The sequence below is a fragment of the Neopelma chrysocephalum genome, unplaced genomic scaffold, assembly GCF_003984885.1.
Source record: "Neopelma chrysocephalum unplaced genomic scaffold, ASM398488v2 Primary Assembly neopelma1_320, whole genome shotgun sequence".
Classification (NCBI taxonomy): Eukaryota; Metazoa; Chordata; class Aves; order Passeriformes; family Pipridae; genus Neopelma; species Neopelma chrysocephalum.
The window spans coordinates 120,992-139,611 of record NW_020897983.1 but is presented as its reverse complement, the minus strand read 5'-3'; the positions used below and the strand labels follow the sequence as shown (position 1 = coordinate 139,611).

The following is an 18,620-nucleotide window of genomic DNA, read 5'->3' as shown; positions in this document are numbered from 1 at the left end:
TTGGGCTCTGTGGCTCCACTTTGATTCTCTGTGGCAAGGGGTGCAGTGAGTCCCTGGGCCCCCCCGGGTCTGTCCCACAGCTGCTCTGCAGGTACCAATTCCTTGGTACAGCTCTCACCTGAGGTTTATTGCTCCCAGCTGCCCACTCCTGTTTGCTTTCCTGCTTCTGGGAAAAAGGAGAGGCACAGCCTTCCCCCCCACCCCGCCATGCCTTATGCCCCTCAGCATGGACAAGGAGCTGGCAGTGCCTCACTTTCCCCACCTTGGTGGGTTGGGGAAGCCCCAAGGCCCCTTCCAGCCCAGAATGGGACTGAGCTTCAGGGCTTGGGGTGGATCCTGCTGTGCCCCCCAGCTCTGCTCCCACCTCCAGTGCCTGTGGGACCTCATTGTCCCCACCATGTGCCTGGATCCCTGCATCTCCTGCAGCCCCTTCCTCTGCCAGGTGGGCCCTGTCCTGGGGCAGGGTAAGAGCTGGGGACCTGGTCGGCTGCAGGGCCCTGGGGCTCCCTGCTACACCACCCCCTTCCCCTCTGTTCCCTGTTGTCACCTGCACCTGGGGGCTGCTCAGGGTCTTCTGCTGCTTCCTGGACCCCCAGAACATCAGGACCTGGAGCTGCCTCCCCCCACCAGCCAAAGCCCCTGGTCCTGCTGCGCCCTGGCCCATTCTGGGTAGCAGGGGGACTGTGGGGACTGGTTGGTGCTTGTCCTGTGGCATCTGGCCCAGCAGATAATAAATATTAATAAAGGTTTTATTAATTTTTATTAATAAATAGTTTGTTCTCTTTGCCCCTGCGTTGCCTGGGCCCAAGCCCCTCTGCCTGCCCCTGCTGGGCAGGGAGGGCTGGGTATGAGGTGGCCCCAACCCCTCCCCATGTGCTGCTCATGGAACCCCTGGGACTCCCTGGGTTCCCTCCTGCTGCAGCTCAGGGTGGGAGACACAGGGGGAGCGAGACAGAGCCCCACACCCCCTCTGGGCTTCCCAGGCACCATGGGAAGCTGGAAGGCACTTGGTGATGGAGCCCCCTGAGAGGCAGAGGAAGGGGTTGGGGCAGCCCCTGTGCCCCCTGTCCAGGGCATCGATGACGGTGGGTCCTCACTGGCCTCACGTGTTCTTGTACCTGGGCAGGGGGAGGCAGACTGAGGGGGGTCTCTGCTGGGCACAGAAGGCCCCCCACCCCTGGTCACTCACTGCTGTGGTGGGTTGGGGCGTGGCTGAGCCCCTGCAAATGCCAACTGCTGCTCCAGCTCCATGATGCGCAGCCCGATGTACCCCGAGGACACCAGCAAGGCCACCATGCTGGGGGACAGCCAGTGTCACCCGGGGGGCACACTGGGGGGCACAGGGCTCAAGCAGTGCCACAGCCAGGCTCCTGTGTGCTCGCCCTGGGGATGGGTGTCCAAGGGGGGAGTAGAGGAACCCGGGGCTGCCAAGGGGGATGAGGACTGAGGGTGTCCTGAAGCCCCAAGGTGTTTGAGCAGGTTCTGGGGACTCACAGCAGCAGGTAGATGGTGATGATGATGTTAAAATGGTTCAGCTGGGGGCTCATCCGGGACCAGAGTGCAGTGGCCTGGGACCAGAGCATGGTGTGGGGTTCCCCTGCCAGGACAAGGCAGTGTCAGTGCCTCTGCCAGAGCTGAAGTCTCAGCAGCACCTCCCTCCCCAAGCCCCCTGACCCACCCCAGAGGCTGCGTGTCCCTGCCCAGGGCACCCGTTTGCTGCTGCTGGGGGTCAGCAGGGCCACCTTGTCATCCTCCTCCTCTGCTTCCCTTGGCCTCGGGCTTGGTTCATCTGTGGATGACCAGGAGGCATTCATGAGTGTCCCAGGGAGAGGACTGGGGGTCCCAGGGGCACACAGAGCCACAGAGAGCTAATCCTGCTCTCCCTGGTGCCGCGGGAGATGCTGGTCAGGGGGCCAAGGGCTGTGTGGTCCCCCCAGACCGTGTGTGTCCCGGGAGGGGGAGCAGAGCCCAGAGGGGCCAGCAGGGCAGGGACGTGGGTGAGGACACCAGCAGGGCTGGGACCATGCAGGGAGTGCACCAGGGTGGCTGCTCACCCAGGCACTCGTGGAGGCTGTTGGGCTCCGGGGTGCTCTGCTCCGGGTCCGACTCGCTCGAGGTCTGGAAGAGGACAAGCCCCAGCCATGGTGTGTGTCCCCAAGGCACCCCACGGCCATGGGGACATGGGCAGAACCTGATGACACTCATGAGGAGAGAGCTCTGGGGGTCCTGGGGCCTGCACTGCCCCGGGCTGGGGCTTTTCCACTCCACTCTTGCCCCAGAAGCCTTCCTAGGGGCCACTGCCCCCAGCCCACCCCAGCCAGGGGGGTGGGACTGGGACCACCCCTCCCTCTGCTGCATCCCCCTGGACGCAGGCCCGCCATTCCCCGGCCTTACCAGAGTCTTCTCAGGGGTTCCCTCGTTGTTCACCGAGTTCCGAGGGCTCTGGCCTCTGTCCTGGACAAAGAGAGATGAAGGGAGGTGCCCTGCAGTGGATGGACGGAGCTCCCCCCATCCAGCCCCCGCGTACCTGCAGCTGTTTGCAGACCGACCTCAGGAGCTGGTACGTGGCCTCTCGCTGGCGCAGCGACACGAAGAGGAACTGCCGGGAGCGGGGAAGGGGCTTTGCACTGGAGCTGCTCCCTCGGTCACAGCCCAGGGCCCTCGGGGACCGGGACACCCCAAACAGCCCCGGGCGGAGCCGCTCCCCCCCAGCACCGCCCCCGCTCTCACCTTCTCCCCCTGGGCCGTGCGGATGCTGAGCGCGTTGGGCACCAGCAGCGCCGTGTTGGTCTTTTTGAGGGCTGAGATGGAGGCGACGGGGATCACGGCCTGGGCCGGGGGGGGGACGGGCAGTGTCACCGGTGTCACCGTGTCCCCAGCTGCCACCCGCGCCCCCCCGCCACAGCCCCGACCCCGGCCCACCTTGATGTCCTTGAGCAGGAGGCTGGAGTGGAAGCAGACGTGTCGGGAGGACACGTAGAGGCGGCCGTGGTAGGGCACCTCTCTCTGCCAGGCGCACGAGAAGCAGCCCAGCAGCGCGTCCCTCCCGGCGAGCTCCCCGAAGGCCCGGCGGTAGCTGCCGTCCCGTTTGCTCAGCTGCGGGAGGTCGGGGTGGGGGTCGGCATGGGGGGGATGCTCAGGGGCATCCCAGAGCCCCCCTGCTCTGTCACCGCCTCTGCCTTCTCCTTCGGCCCCCGCCCTCAGAGAGCATCGGGCCGGGACCGCGGCACTGGGGCCGGGGTTGGGGTCCCCCTCCTCCGCCCCGGCACCCCCAGACTCACCGCGGGGGATGGGGGTCCCTCCCCGCCTGTGGCCGCCTGCCCTGTGTCCTTGCAGGAGGGGTCATAAGTCTTGGATCTGGAAGGGAGCAGCAGGTAGGGGTGACCCCGGGGGCACAGCCCCGGTGGGGCTGGGGTGCAGGTACACCCTCGAGGTGCAGCACCCACCTGGCGAGCTTGGGCTGCCCCAGCCGGGCGCTTCCCGTCTCCTCCAGGCTCTGCCACTGCTTCTCCCCCAGCACCCCCCGGACGCTGCGCCTCAGCTTCCCCGGCATGAGGGACGAGCCCGACGGTGCGAGAGAGGCGGCAGGTTGTGGGGACGGTCCGTCTCTGCAGCGCGGCAGCTCCCAGTGTCACCAGCCTGTCCCTCCGCCGGGGCTCAGGCCCTGCTGGGACCGCGACAGCAGAGCCCACCCGGTCACACGAGCCCCTGGCCCGCCCCACGGTGGCGTGTGCGGGCTGCGACCCCCGAGGGCAGCGCGGACCGCGGGTGACGGGGCTGGTGACCCCCGGACCGGGAGCTGCCGGGGGTGGTGACACCTGGACCGGGAAGTGCCGAGGGTTTGAGACCCTCGGCGCGGGGGGTGCCGGCCCTGGGCCACGGCCGGCGCTGGGTGCGGGGGGTGTGTGGCCGGGCTGGCTCCGGAGGGGACGGGGAGGCGGCTCCGGTCCCGGACCCACGCGCGGCCGCAGAGCCCCGTCCCGGGCACCCCGTGCCCGCCCCGCTCGGTACCTGCTGGTGGGCACTCCCGGGACCCCCGTCCCGCCCCGTCCCGTCGGGGCTGTCCCGCTCCCGCTCCTTTCAGCTCCGTTCCTGCTCCGCGGCCGCTGCCGCCTCCTTCTCCTCCTCCTCCTCCTCCGAGGAAGGGCAGCGGGCGGGGCCGGGCGGCCGCGGCAGGTTCGAAGGGAGCGGCCGGGGCAGCCCAGCCCGGCTCACCCCAGGGCTGCACGGCGTGACCACCAGCCCGGCTCCCGGGGGGCTGCGGGACTTGTCCCACCACCCTGCCCGCTGCCCCCGGCACCGAGGGGGTTGTGCACGGGACCCCCCCGGCACTGGGTGGGACCCCCACGGTCAGCCGGGGCGGTGGGGAGGGGCACTGGGGGTTCTTGCCCCGGCCAGGGAGCGGCACGGAGCAGGACCCCGGCCGGGGAGGGGATGGGAGCATCCCCAGGGCTGGCTGTCCAATGTCCACAGGCTGTCCGGTGTCCTCGGTTGTCCGGTGTCCCCCGGCTATCCCCGTATGCCCCTCTGTCCTGCTGCCTCTCCTGGACCCCTCGGCGCGGGGCTGTCTCGTGTCCCCCGCCCGTCCCCTGTCTCCCCCCTGCACTGCCCCGAGTGGGGACCCCGTGGGCGGGAGCTCCGCAGGCACCTCTGTGACGCCGCCCTCGGGGCAGGGGGTGTGCAGGGAGGGTCTCAGCTGCCCCCAAAACGAGCTGCGAATGCATCCCCCTCCCAGGTAGTGCTGACGGTCGGAGCAGCACAACCTGCAGTCCTACGGCGTTTTGCCATTCTATGGACACCCCACAATCCTATGGCACCCCACAATCCTATGGCACCCCAGAGCGTTGCCCACCTGGTGCCCGCTCCTTGCCCCCCCAAGCCCAGGCAGTGCAGGGCAGGTCTGCCCCTCACCCCGGGGGTCTCTGCTGTGCAACAGGGGACCCTCAGAGGAAAGTGGGGAGGGGGTGAGGCCAAGCAGAGCCAGGCCTTCACCCCCCTCGGGCACTGGGGCAGGTGCCAAGGCCACGGGACCCAGCCCAGCTCAGCCGCTGCTCTCTGGACCAGGGCTGGAAACGCCCTTCCCACAACCCGGGCAGCTGCGGGAACAGCCATAAACCAGGGATGGCCCCGGGACAGCCCGATGTGGGTGACAGTGTGGCCGGGGGGTTGCAACCCGCGCCACCCCCTTCATCCCCCAGGACCCTGTTCAGTGCCCCACACACGCTGTGTCACCAGCTGACAGGGTCTGTCACACCCTGACACAACCCCCAGCCCCCTCCCCAAACTGCTCACCCTCCACTCACACCCAACCTGTGTCCTGGTGTGCACACACCGACACCCCCACACCAGCCCCAGCTCCGTGACAGACCCATCCCTGGGGTGTCCACCCAGCACACGGACCTGTGAGGGCAGACAGAGGGGCCCTGGAGACCCCGAGCCATGGAGCCAGGCTGGGAGAGCTGGAGAAGGGAACACTCCGGGGAGAACTGAGATCCCCTTCCAGAGCCTTCCAGGAGAGCTGGAGAAGGACTTTGGACAAGGGATGGAGGGACAGGACAAGGGGGAATGGCTTCCCATTGCCAGAGGGCAGGGTGAGATGGGATCTTGGGAAGGAATTGTTGGCTGTGAGGGTGGGGAGGCCCTGGCACAGGTTTCCCAGAGCAGCTGTGGCTGCCCCTGGATCCCTGGAAGTGTCCAAGGCCAGGCTGGACGGGGCTTGGAGCAAGGTGGGATAATGGAAGGTGTCCCTGCCCATGGCAGGGGTGGAACAACCCAAACCATCCCACGGGGCTGTGCAGAGGCCCCTTCCCCCAGCCCCTGCTCGCAGTGTGCACACGCAGCACATCCCTGCACACGCGTGGGTACGTGAACACATATACGGGCACACACACATATATGGGCACACACGTGTGCACAAACATACACACACCTACTGGCACACAGACACGTGCACACACACGTGTATATACGCACATGTGCACACACGTGCGCACACACGCACACACGTGTACATACACATGTGCACACATACACGCGCACACACACACATATGTGCACACGAGCGCACGCGCACACACACGTATTGCCACACACGCCCCGCCCCCATGGCCCCAAGGTCCGCCTTCATTGGTTGCTCTGCCCCGGGGGGGGCGGGACAGTGGCACACGAGCCAATCCCGTCTCTCCAGCGCCGCTCCGCGGCCGCCATTTTGTGTGCGGGCGCGCCGCCATGTTTGTTGAGGGCGGCCATCTTGCACCCCCCCGGCGCCCCCTCCCCGCGGGACCAGCGCTGGGGAACCCCCCAAACCCCAAACCCGCTCCTGCCCCACCCCCGGGGTCCGCAGGGCCGAGCCCATCCCCAGCCCAGGGGCGTCGGCGCTGCTGTTGCTGAGTTTTCCTCTCCTTTTCCTCCTCCTTTATAAAGTGCGGTTTGTACGTACTGACCTTACAAAAGCAGGTTAAAACCTCGGACCAGCCCCCCCCCCGCGAGCTGGGGCTGCCCCGGCCCAGCCCGGGCCCTTCCAGTGTTCGGTGTGCAGGTGGCAGGTGACGTCCTGCACCGGTGACACCCTCACCAGGGACATCCTTCATCGGCCCCAGGGGAACAGGCTGTGGGGACATGAGTCCAGTGCAAGGAGACAGGGCGGGGGTCAGTCACTCCCCTCCCCAGAGCCTGGTGTCCCCCAGCGTGGGGGACCTTCCGGACTCGGAGTGTGGCACCGCAGTGGCCGAGGATGCGGTGGCCGAGGACATGGCCCTGAGGATGTGGTGGCCGGGGACATGGCCCTGAGGACACGGTGGCCGAGGACATGGCCCCATGGCTCAGTTGACGGTGCCACTCTGGTCCCCTCCCTCTGTGCTCTCAGTCCCGGTGTCGGGGGTCCCAGCTCCGCTCAGCCCCTGCAGCCTGACAGCACCTGTAGGGAAGGGAGGGAGCAACAGGTCAGGAGCCATGGCGGCACAGCACGACCTGCCACGTGCTGGCCTGGCCTCTGGACTCTCCTGACACTGGCAGCAGGGGCCTGACCTGGCACATCCCCAAGCAGCACAAGGGGTCCGTCCTGTCCCCCCACCCTAAGCAAGACACTGGCACCCAGCTGGCAGCAGCACCAGAGCTGGGGTCTTTGGCCTGGCAAAGGTCACCCCAGCCCCACATGTCTCCCCAAATGTCTCCCACGTTTGCTGCCAGCACACAGAGCTGCTCCCACCGCCCCTCCGGGCCCCAGCGTGGCCATGGCTGGGCTGGGCTGGGCTGGGCAGGGTGGTTCTGCCAGCCTGGGGGCTCTGCCCCCCACGAGGGCACAGCAGGCAGACACAGCCCCTGCTCTGGGGCAGCAGCAGCAGCAGTAGAAGCGGGACAGTGGCCCTGCCCCATGTCCTACCATGAGGGTCCCCCTGCGAGCGTGGCCGCAGCCAGCCCGGTCACAACAGGGTGATCGCAACTGGGGCCATCTGCAAAGACACTTCGGCTTTAGCCCAGGCTGGCACTGGCCACGGGGCTCCCCGTGCCCCCAGGCCTGTGTGGGCCCCCCTCAGTCCCCGTCCCCACTCACGGTAGCGGACGCGGATGGGCCACACCATGATGCAGCAGAGCATGGCCACGGCAGCCACGGCGATGCCGCCGGTCACCAGCACCATCACCCAGCGGTAGAAGCTGACACAGGCGGAGCAGCACAGCTCAGTCCTGGGGGGACAGGCAGGGACAAGGCTGGGGGACAGCGGTCCCGCGTCCTGGGAGTCAGGACCGGCTCACACTGGGATGTGAGGGAAAGGAGAGAAGGTGGCAACCCAGACACTGAGATCCCCAGAGCACAGCTTGGGCTCTTGTCCAGGGCCAGGAGGGAATGTGAGGAAGGGTTTAAGACAAATCAGAACTGGAGAACTGAAGGCTCCAGGGAGACCTTAGACCTTCAGGTATTCTCTCTCCAAGAGAGCTGGAGAGGGACTTTGGGCAAGGTCTGGAGGGACAGGACAAGGGGGAATGGCTTCCCACTGCCAGAGGGCAGGGTGAGATGGGATACTGGGAAGAAACTCTTGGCTGTGAGGGTGGTGAGGCCCTGGCACAGGTTTCCCAGAGCAGCTGTGGCTGCCTCATCCCTGCAAGTGTCCAACATCAGGTTAGATGGGGCTTGGAGCAACCTGGTCTGGTGGAAGGTGTCCCTGCCCATGGCAGGGGGTGGAACAGGATGAGCTCTTAAATCTCTTCCAAGCCAAACCATCCTGTGATTCTAAAAATCAGAGCTGGTTCCCACCCGTGCCTGTTGCTCCAACCCTGGGATATTTGCTCCTGGCCCCCAGGCAATGGTGGGAGGGGGGGCCCTGCCCCACAGAGACACTCACGGGCAGGGATGCAGGTTCTGGATCAACATCACAGCCAGGCCATTGGCCATCTTGTCCGTGAAGCTCATGGCGCCGTAGACAAACGCGCTGCTGTGCTGCAGGAGGAGAGGGAACCTCAGCGGGCGCCGTGCTGAGCTGAGCTGTGCCACACAACCCCGCGGGCACCAGCAGCAGCCGGAGCCTTGTGCCCTCTCATGGGCAGAGCCCACACTGCAGCACAGCCCAGCACAGGCTCACTGCTGCCATCCCCGGTCCGTTCCCCGCAGGAGCGGCCGTACCGTGTGGGAGCCGATGAGATCCGCTGTCATGGACAGGGAGGTGACCAGGATGGTGGCAGAGCCAGCCCCCAGCAGCACGGCCGCCCCGTAGATCTCAGCTCCCATGGGGCTGGACAGGGCCACCCAGGAGGCGAAGGCCAGGACCACCAGGATGCCCACGAAGTAGGTCAGCTGGGACAGGGAGGGGCAGAGGGAGAAGGGGGAGTTCAGACACCAGCTTGGCACCGGGGGCAAGCAGAGAGGGCACAGGGGCCAGCAGTACCCAGGACCCACGAGGGTCAGCCCTGGCTCTGTCCCAGCTGGATTTAACCAGGAGCCCCCGAGAGTAACCACCTTGCCATGGTCTGGGCTGTTCTGCAGCTGGAGAGCTGAGCCCTGGGCAGAGCTGTGGGCAGGGTGTCCATGAGTTCAGGGGACACTCCACTGGCACCCAACAGCATGGAAGGGACACACTGGGGGGGCAGCTCCCTCCTGCAGACCCTGTGCCCACTCGGGGCGGTGCAGTCGGACCCCCCTCTGCCCATCTCAGGCACCTCAGGGCTCTCCAGCCTGGTCAGGAGTGCACAGCACAGGGTAGCTCTGGACCAGCACTGCCTTCTCCAGCCCCAGGATGTGCAGGACAGGCCCTCATCCCCACACCTGCCCACCACCCCCAGTCCCAGTGGGACCCACAGTCCCAGCAACCCACAGTTGCTGGCAGAGGGTACATGAGGGGTCCCTGCTCTCCAGCTCAGAGGTGCTCGGTGCTCTGCCCACAGCCAGGATCTGGCCCCTGCTGGGGTCTAACTCCAACCTCTCCCGTGCCCCCAGACTCACATTCCGACCGATCCACTTGTTCACAGGCTTCATGAGGAAGGAGGAGAGGAACCCGCTGACATACATGACCAGGGGGATGGTGGCGATGTATTTCTGCAAGGGACAGGGAGGAGATGATCTCTGGGCACCAGGACCCTGCCCAGGCACCCCCGGACCTCCCCTGTGCCCACCTTGGAGAGGTTCAGCGAGTTGGTCAAGTACATGGCGATGTAGGTCTGGGACAGGTTGACGATGAGGCGGGTGGACATGTAGAGCACTGCCACCTGTGAGGGGACAGGGACAGGGCAGCCCCGCTCAGCCCCTGGGGAGGCACCTTCCCTGCCCAACTGTCACAGAACTGTGCCCACCCAGAAGGGCACAGCCCCTCTGACAGGTTGGGTGTCCAGCACAGCCCCTCTCTCCACCCTCCACATCCCCAGTGCCCAGGCAGGCAGCCCCCTGGGCCAGGTGAGCCCTGCCCAGCTGTACCTGGTAGAAGGAGGGCTCCAGCAGCCAGTCCTTCCAGAGCAGCAGTGGGCGTGGGGGGCTCGGGGGCTCCTTGTGCAGCAGGGGGGTGGTCTCCTCCAGGTCGGGCAGCACACCCGGTGGGTACGGCTTCTCCTTGGTGCCCAGGTGGAAGATGAGGGAGGACACGGCCCCCAGCCCCACCACGATGAGGGCCAGGTTCTGGTGAGGCAGAGGGGGTGAGCACAGCAGGGGAGGTGGCCCATCATCAGCCCCCCAGCAGTCTAGAGGGTAAGGAGGGGTTCCCAAAACCCCAGGGAGGGCTCGGTGTGGCCCTTGCCCAGTGCAGTCAGGGAGGTGAGGGCACTGCCCTCTCGCCCCCGGCAGCACCTCCCCAGCTGAGCAATGGGAAGAGGGAACCCCAGGGACTGTGCCCTGCCACTCACCCGAAACACAGGGACATCCTGGGGGCCCAGGTGCTCCATGTGGTCGGGCTGGTCTGTCTGGAAGTGGAGCAGGAGCCAGGTCAGGCCGTACACAGTGATGTTGGCCATGACGGTGAAGGCATACCTGAGCGGGAAGGGAACCTCAGGGGGGTGTGGAGGGACAAGCACAGGGACAGCACAGTGGGACATCTCAGCCCATTGCTGTGCTACAGCCTCTGCACCCCGGTGTCGTGGCTGAGGTGACACCTCCAAAGGCATGAAGCACCTGCCCAGGCATCAGCCTTACTGGTGCCACTCCCAGCATGCCCAGTCCAACCCTCGGGGCACGACTGGGAGGAAACCAAGATCCCTCCGGGTCAGCCTGTCACCTTCCAGGCACAGCTCACCTCTGCCCCGAGGATCTCATGAGCTGCCTGACCTGGTGCCCCCAGAGCTGGACCCCGGGGTTATCCCAGTGCTGCCCCACATTCTCCCTGCTCGCCCTGTGGGACAAACAGCCCGTCCCACATCCCGATCCTGCCTGAGGAGTGGTTCCACGCAGGGAGCCAGATGCATTGCCCACCTGGCCCTGGGGACGTCCCAGCTCTGGGTCAGCCCCCACAGTCATGCCCAGCTCTCCCCAAGGGCACCCAGGGGGGCACAGTCCCTGCCCTGTGAGCACCAGTCCCAAAGGAAAAGTGTCCCACGGGCTGTGTCACCAACATCCCTGGCACCAAGACAGTCCCTCCTGGCACCAAAGGGTTTGAGCCACCAACCAAGGACACCAGTGTCCCTTGGCACATCCCACAGGACCCCCTCGTGGCCCAGCCCTGGTCCTGCCGTGCTGAGAACTCTGATGTGCCACAGCACCCAGGGACCTCCTGCCACACAGCAAAGGGACCTGGGGTGGGCAGGGCGGCTCCCCCGGACCCAGGGGACCCCCGGGTGTGTCTGTGCTCACCTGAAAGCCGTGAGCTCCACCTTCTCATGGTCACTGCTCACCAGCTCGGGGATGAGGGCCAGGTGGGACACCTGCGTGGCTGCCCAGCCAAACTGGAAGATGACGATGAAGGGGAGGTAGTAGATGAAGGCTGCCCACTGTGGAGTGCCCTCCCTGCAGGCCAGGCAGGGGCTGAACACGAAGGGGAAGGACACGAGGACGCAGGTGGTGCCTGAGGAGAGAGTGGAGCAGTGAGAGGCTGCACATCCAAGACATGGCCAGAGTGCCACTGTCCCTCCCCAGGACAGGTTCCACCCCAGAGCTGGGGAGGGAGGTGGGCCCCTTTCCCCAGCCAGGGGACACAGGTGGAGCCCCAGACACCCCCTCAATCCTGCACAAGGAATGTTTTCCCCCTGTGGCACCCAGCACGGACTGTCGCTCCCCAGTCAAGGTCCCTCCCCAGCACAGCACCACCTGGCACTGCTCTGTCCCCTCAGAACACCAGGACAGCCCCTCACTGTCACACCCACAGCCACCAAGAGTGTCCCCAGCTGCAGATAACCACCGCAGGGACACCCCTCCCTGCTGCCTGCCCGTGGTGATACAGCCCCCAAGGGCCAGCAGGGCTCCGGGTGTCCCACGGGCACAGGCTGTCCCCATGTCCCCTCTCCCCTGGGGCTGGCACAGGGAGCCACACTCACAGATGTCACCCACAGTGTGACTCAGTGCCACGGGGGGGGGGGCTCTGAGCCATGGGAAGGCCCTGCTGAGTCAGGGACAGCAGAGCCAGGCTCCTCCTCCTGCTGCAGCGGGACAGCACAGGGACGCTGCGTGGGGACGCTGCCCGTGGGGCCCCTGAGTGGGGCAGGCAGGTGGCCTGGCCTCTCCCTCCCCTTCCCAAAGTTATGGAGCTGATCTGCCAAGTGGCTCCATGACCCCAATGCAGAACCAGCCCCATGCCCTGTCCCCTGTGTCCCTAGCCACACTGGGTGCTGCTGAAGGGCCATGGGAACCTGTTCCTACAGCTGAGGGGAACCTGCAGCCGCTTTGCCAGGTCCCCAAATTCCCCTCTCCAAGACCCTCCTCTTTCTCACGAGTGATGCTTCTTCCTCTCACCCACGAAGGGCAGTTCCTCCTCCTCACTCCCCCACGGCAATGCAGGGCCAGGGCAAAGAGGTTCTCCCTGTGCCAAGGGCAGCAGCGACAATCCCAGCCCAGCTCCATCCACCCCAGCAGGGCCCGGGGGGAGCTGGGTGCTCACAGCCAGCTTTGGTGCTCCAGGAGCTCCCAAAGGATGAGGGACTCGGGCACACGTGGTGCCTCTGCCCCAGACAAGGCACAGGAAGGTCCAAGAAGGTTCAAACCAGCCCAGCCCTTGGATGGGGCTGTTGGTTTTAACCGAGCTCAGCTGGTGGACAGAGGGTTCCAGGGCCCTGCAGGGTCAGGCTCTGCAGCCCCCCAAGGGCTGTGTGGGCCATGCCCCTGCTCCCAGGGGAGCACTGGGGCAGGAGCTGTGGGTCCTCAGCTGCTGCAGCTTCCACGGCCACCCCTGTGCCCACCACGGGCCACTGCCACCAGCACACACACACAGGACTGTCACCCCCTCCTCTTTGTGGCCCCCCAGGACATGCAGGGCCCACTGCTGGGTCACCCCCGTGGCCACCCCACAGAACCCTGCCCCTCTGGCATGGGGCTGCACCCCAACACCCCCAGTCTGCCCAGGTGTGGCTGCACTGTGAGTCAGAGGGGCCTGGGGGACCCCCTCCTCTCCCAACAGGGAGCCCCACAAGACCGCCCTGCCCATCCCTGAAGGCAGGCAGAGTGCTGGGCTCTCATCTCCGGCCCCGCGGGGCAGGATCACGGGAATGCCAGGCACGGGCACCTGCGGCAGGAAGCCAGACCCCACAAAAGAGCCGCGGACCCCATGAAAGAGCCGCCGAGCAGGCAGGGACCGCCGGCGGGGACACCCTGCACCGCGGCCGCGGCGGGGAGATGCCTCCGATAGCAACTCGTGGTGTCTCCCCCGCCCCGAGGCTGCGGTTTCACAACGTTTCCTCTGATCTCAGCACGGGTTTGCCACCGGACGAGGCACCCCCCGCTCGCACACAACATCCCCGCCGCAGCCTGACCGAGGGAGCCGAGGGAGCCGGGCACCGCCGGTCACCCCCTGGGCAGCCGAGGAGGATGGAGCTCCCACCTTGGGAATAACCCACGCTCTGGCCTGGGAAACAGCTCCATCCCTGCTTTCAGTTTCCATCCCTGCTTTCAGTTTCCATCCCTGCTCCCAGTTTCCATCCCTGCTCCAGCCTGCCCAGGGTGCTCTGCTCCCAGGATTGGGGTGCTGGGGGTGGCCACAGCCCCCCGGCAAGGCCTGAGTCAGGACTTCCCCTCTGTGCTCGCTGGGCTGCAGCCAACAGGAGGGGGGTGGGGGCACAGCTCCAGAATACTTCCCATAATCTGGGGTGCTGATCTGGCTGACAGCGGGGCAGGGGTGAAGCTGCTCCCCCAACACCCTCCCTGACTCCTCAGGCGAACTCCAGGGAGTTCATTCGGCCGCCTTATCAGGCTGCCCGTTGGGTTGCACAAAGCGGTTGGTCAAGATAAATTTGGGGTCAAGATAAGAGGACCCACACTGCAACCGTCCTCCCTCTGCACGGGTCTGCTCCAGGCAAACTGGTGCTGTGTCTTACTGAGAATGGCCATTTCTTCCACTAACTGCCCTGTCCTCAGGCTCCTGCACCGGTCACAGCACCAAAGACCCCTCTCCAGGCCATGCTATCCCCTAAAAGAGGGACCAAGGACACCTCTCCAGGCCATGCTGTCCCCTCAGAGAGGGACCCTGACACATGGGTCCCCACCAGCCCCTGCACTCTGTTGCATTTTTTGACCCCGGGGCACGAGAGGAGACAAGACCCTTCCAGTAATTCCTGTGAGCCGGTGCCTCCCGTGCATCCCAGGGGCTGGACACCCACTGCCGGCCCATGGGGTGCCCACCCCAGCACAGCCAAGGGCCCCGTGCCCCAGGGCCATCCCTGGGGACACAGAGAGCTGTCCAGGAAACACCTGGGCTCCTGGGCAAGCCCAGGTTTTACTGTCAGTCCTGTTTTTGCTCTGAGGGCTGAGCACATGACTCTCACCCCAACGGGCTGCCACTCACATGGGCACGGCCCACGGGACAGTGATTGGCCCCACAGGGGCTGCAGCCACCCCTGGGGTGGGACATGGACACCACAGAGCCCTTTCCCCATCCAGGCTCAGCCATCTGTGCCTGGGGAATGCCAGAGCATCCCGCTGTCCCCCTACACATGGAGCAGCCTCATCCCACCTCACTGCCATGGGGGATTGTGGGGATGTTGTCCCTCCACATCAGAAAGGAACCTTCTGGGCTGCCCCCTCCTCACAGGGCACCCCAGACCCATCTGCTCCCACACAGGGCACTGCTGCTGCACCAGGGCCCCCTCACCCTCCACACAGGGTGCCCTAGAAAGACCCCAGGGCAGCCCCCCTTCCATGGGGGGGCTGTTCCCTTCCACCCCAGGGCACCCAATTCTGCTCATCCCTGAGGCTGCCCTTCTCCAGCCAGGAGGGCATTGCCTGACCCTGCCCTCACCTCACTGCCACGTGGGCTGTTCCCCCTCCAGGCAGGGGGCTTCCCAGCTGCCCTGGGGCCGACCCCCACCCCAGACAGGCTCCCTCAGGGCCACTCATCTTCAGGGAGGCTCCCTGGTTCCTCCTCCTTCCAGGATATCCCCAAGGCTGACCCCCCCAACCCAGAAAGACACCTTTGGTCTTGTTCCCCCACTCCAGGGCAGCACAGAAAGGTACCCTGGGGCTGATCCTGCACCCTAGAAAGGCTCTCTCATCTGCACCCATGGCCCCCCAGCAGAACCCCCAGGGCCAACCCTCTCCACTCAGCATCCCCCAGCAAAGGGCCCCAAGTGTCCCCCACCCCAGGCACCCCAGAAAGGTTCCCCTCCCAACAAAAGCACCCCAAAACACCCCCCCAAGTCACCCCCATCCACCCTGGACACCCCAGAAAGGTTCTCCTGGAGGCATTCCTTTCCACTTAGAGCATCCCAGAAAGGCTCCCCTGGATGTCCCTCAATCCAGACACCCTAGAAAGGCTCCCCGGAGCCACACCTTTCCACCCAGGGCACCTCAGTAGAGTGTTCCCCACTCAAGGCACCCCAGCAAAGCCCCCCAAGGGTCACCTCTCTCCACCCCAGGCACCCCACTCTCCACTTGGAGAATCCCAGAAATGTTGGATGCCCCCCAACAAAGACACCCCAAAACACTTGCCCAAGGGCCACCCATCTCCATCCAGGGCACCCCAGAAGCACTTCCCCGGGGCCATCCCTTTTCCACTGATTGCATCCTAGAAAGATTCCACTGGGTCGCCTCCACTCAGAGCACCCCAGAAAGGCTCTGCTGGACGTCCCCCAACCCAGACACCCCAGAAGGGCTTCCCGGCTCCTCCCCTGGATGCCCCCCAACAAAGACGCCCCAAAACAATTGCCCAAGAGCCACCCAGGGCACCCCAGAAACACTTCCCTGGGGCCACCCCTTTTCCACGGAGAGCATCCTAGAAAGCTCCCACCGGGTCACCTCCACCCAGGGCACCCCACAAAGGTTCTCCCGGGGCCACCCCCCGTCCACTCCGCACCCACTCTGCTCCCTTCAGTCCCCCCCCGCATCCTCTGCACCCACCAGGGGCCAGATGCCCCTTCTCCTCCCTGTCCCCCCCGCGGTCCCCCAGGCCCCCCGCACCCACCGGCCAGGTGCCAGCCCTTCCTCCTCCCGCAGCGGCCGCAGCCGCGGGCCCGGTCGGCCTCGAAGCCGAGCAGGGGCGTGCAGAGCCCGTCGGCCGCCTGGCCGGCCAGGAGCAGCGCCCCGGCCGCGCCGTGCCCGTAGCCCAGCACGGCGTGCAGGAAGGGCAGCAGGTACGTGAACCACAGCGCCGAGCAGGAGTCGTTCAGGAAGTGCCCGCACGCGAAGCTGAGCCGAGCCCGCAGCGGCAGCGCCGGACCCGGGTCCGAGTCCTGCGGGGGCTCCGCCATGGCCCGGGACGGACCGAGAGGCGCCGCGGGACGGGCCCGCCGGGAGCGGATGGGCGGGAGGGAGGACTGGGAGGGATGGGAGGGACTGGGAGGGAGCGGGGGGGGAACGGTGACCCCCTCCCGCCCCGTGCGGAGCCGCCTCCTGGGCGGGGAAGGGGTGGGGGGGATGATACCGGGGCGGGGGCTAGAGGGGAGAGGGGGCTTCCCAGTTAGACCAGTGCTGTGCCAGCGCTGCTCCCAGTCGCACCAGTGCTGTTCATGATGATCCCAGTCACACCAGTACCCCCATACCGCTCCCAGTCACACCAGTGCTGTCCATGACGGTCCCAGTCACACCAGTACCCCTGTACTGCTCCCAGTCACACCAGTACCCCGGTACTGCTCCCAGCCACACCAGTACCCCCATACTGCTCCCAGTCACACCAGTGCTGTCCATGACGGTCCCAGTCACACCAGTACCCCCATACTGCTCCCAGTCACACTAGTACCCACACACTGCTCCCAGTCACACCAGTGCTGCTCATAACACTCTGTGACCCCAATATCCCCACAGTTCTCCCAGTGACCACAGTGCCACCCCCACACTACTCCCAGTCACACCAGTGCTGCCCATGACAGTCACAAGTCACACCAGTGCTGCCCTCGCACTTCTCCCAGTGACTCCAGTATTACCCCCAACACTGCTCCCAGTGATCCCAGTACTGCCCATAACAATCTCAGCGACCCCAGTATTACTCCCACATTATTCCCAGTCACCCCAGTACTGCCCAAAACAGTCCAGCCACCCCCAGAACCACCACACCACCCTGAGTCATCCATTCCAGGACAGTCCATAATGATCCCAGTCACCCCGGTATCTACACAAGGGGAGGTCCCAGTCACCCCAGTATCCCCACACTGCTCCCAGTCGCCCCAGCACTGCCCATAACAGTCCCAGTCACCCCAGTACCTACCCAAGCAGGGGTCCCCAGGACACCAGTAGTCACACCAGAACCTCAGTGACTCCAGTACTCCCCCCACAGTGCTACCAGTAATCCCAGTACAGCCCATAATGGTCCCAGTCACCCCGTTACCCACACAAGAGGAGCTCCCAGTCATTCCAGTACCTCCACGCTGCTCCCAGTGACCCCAGTACCTACCCAAGCAGGGGGTCCCAATGATGCCAGTAGTCACCTCAGAGTTCCAGTGGCCCCAGTGCACCACCACACTGCTCCCAGTAACCCCAGTATCCCAGTATGCACCCAAATGGAGTGTGTCAGACTACAGGGGTGACAGTACAGGGGCTGAGTGTGCTGCTGCTGGTGGGCACTGGAACCAGTGGGGGGGTACTGGGGTCACTGGGATGCTGGGGTGACTACTGAAGCCATGGGGACCCCCTGCTTGGGTGAGTACTGGGGTCACTGGGAGCGGTGAGGTAACTGGCACTTTCTGGGCAAAAGGGTGTCTGGGACTGTTATGGGCAGCACTGGGGTGACTGGGAGCAGTGTGGGGGAGTACTGGGGTCACTGGGACTCTGGGGTGGCTACTGGAGTCGTGGGCCTCCACCCCTTGGGTGAATACTGGTGTCACTGGAAGCAGTGTGGGGACACTGGGGCAAATTAGACCCCCTTTTGAGTAGGTACTGGAGTGACTGGGACCAGTATGAGCAGTACTGGGGTCACTGGGACCCTCTTTGAGATGAGTACTGGGATCACTGGGACTCTGGGCTGAATTGCAGGCATCATGGGGATACCCAGCTGAGTGAATACTGGGGTGACTGGGAGCAGCCTGGAGGTCCTGGGGTGACTGGGATCTCCTCTTGTGTAGGTAATGGGGTGACTGGGAACAGTACCAGAGCTCTACTGGGGTAACTGGGAGCAGTGTGGGGGGAGTACCGGGTTCACTGAGACTCTGGGGTGGCTACTGGTGTCATGGACACCCCCTGCTTGGTGGGCACTGGGGTCACTGGGACCCCAGAGGTGAGTGCTGAGACCACTGAGATCACCCGTGGGATACTGGGACTGCTGGGAAAGGGTAACTGGGGTCTCTAGATAAGCCCTGAGGTGGGCACTGGGGTTACTGGGAGCACTGGGAGGTCACTGGGGGTCACTGAAACAAGGTCAGGGGGCCGGGGGAGGTGGGACCCCGCCGCATCGTTGCCCCTTTAAGGTGTCGCCCAGGGCTAGTCGGTGCCGTTACCCTTTTAAGGCTCCTCCCTCCTCACAGCACTTCCTCGTCCCCGCGCCCGTTGCTGATTGGTCAGAGAGGGAGGGTCCCGCCGCGCGCGCGCGCCGCGCGGGCAGGCCCCGCCTCCCTTTCCGCCGCTTCTGCATGACGTCACC

The 18,620-nt window shown here is 65.4% G+C and overlaps 2 protein-coding genes across 3 annotated transcripts; both read right to left on the bottom strand.

Moving 5' to 3' along the window:
• Positions 1-778: 778 nt before the first annotated feature.
• Positions 779-3,575, bottom strand: LOC113978320 (GRAM domain-containing protein 2A-like). Of its 2 annotated transcripts, XM_027705164.1 has the most exons (10): positions 3,447-3,575; positions 3,282-3,357; positions 2,923-3,096; positions 2,731-2,829; positions 2,528-2,599; positions 2,395-2,454; positions 2,055-2,118; positions 1,679-1,789; positions 1,495-1,597; positions 779-1,297 (listed from the first exon to the last, which is right to left on the bottom strand). In XM_027705164.1, the coding sequence occupies exons 1-10, from the start codon at positions 3,551-3,553 to the stop codon at positions 1,186-1,188; spliced, it is 978 nt and encodes a 325-aa protein (XP_027560965.1). In that variant the 5' UTR covers positions 3,554-3,575; the 3' UTR covers positions 779-1,185. The 2 variants fall into 2 exon arrangements, with proteins under 2 accessions (XP_027560965.1, XP_027560966.1); XM_027705165.1 differs by lacking the exon at positions 1,679-1,789.
• Positions 3,576-6,399: 2,824 nt separating this feature from the next.
• Positions 6,400-16,338, bottom strand: MFSD12 (major facilitator superfamily domain containing 12). Its single transcript, XM_027705173.1, has 10 exons — positions 16,014-16,338; positions 11,264-11,474; positions 10,324-10,447; positions 9,902-10,099; positions 9,604-9,696; positions 9,434-9,526; positions 8,618-8,788; positions 8,340-8,434; positions 7,553-7,683; positions 6,400-6,916 (listed from the first exon to the last, which is right to left on the bottom strand). Exons 1-10 carry the CDS (start codon positions 16,297-16,299, stop codon positions 6,822-6,824), a joined length of 1,497 nt encoding a protein of 498 aa, XP_027560974.1. The 5' UTR covers positions 16,300-16,338; the 3' UTR covers positions 6,400-6,821.
• Between the last annotated feature and the right edge of the window lie 2,282 nt (positions 16,339-18,620).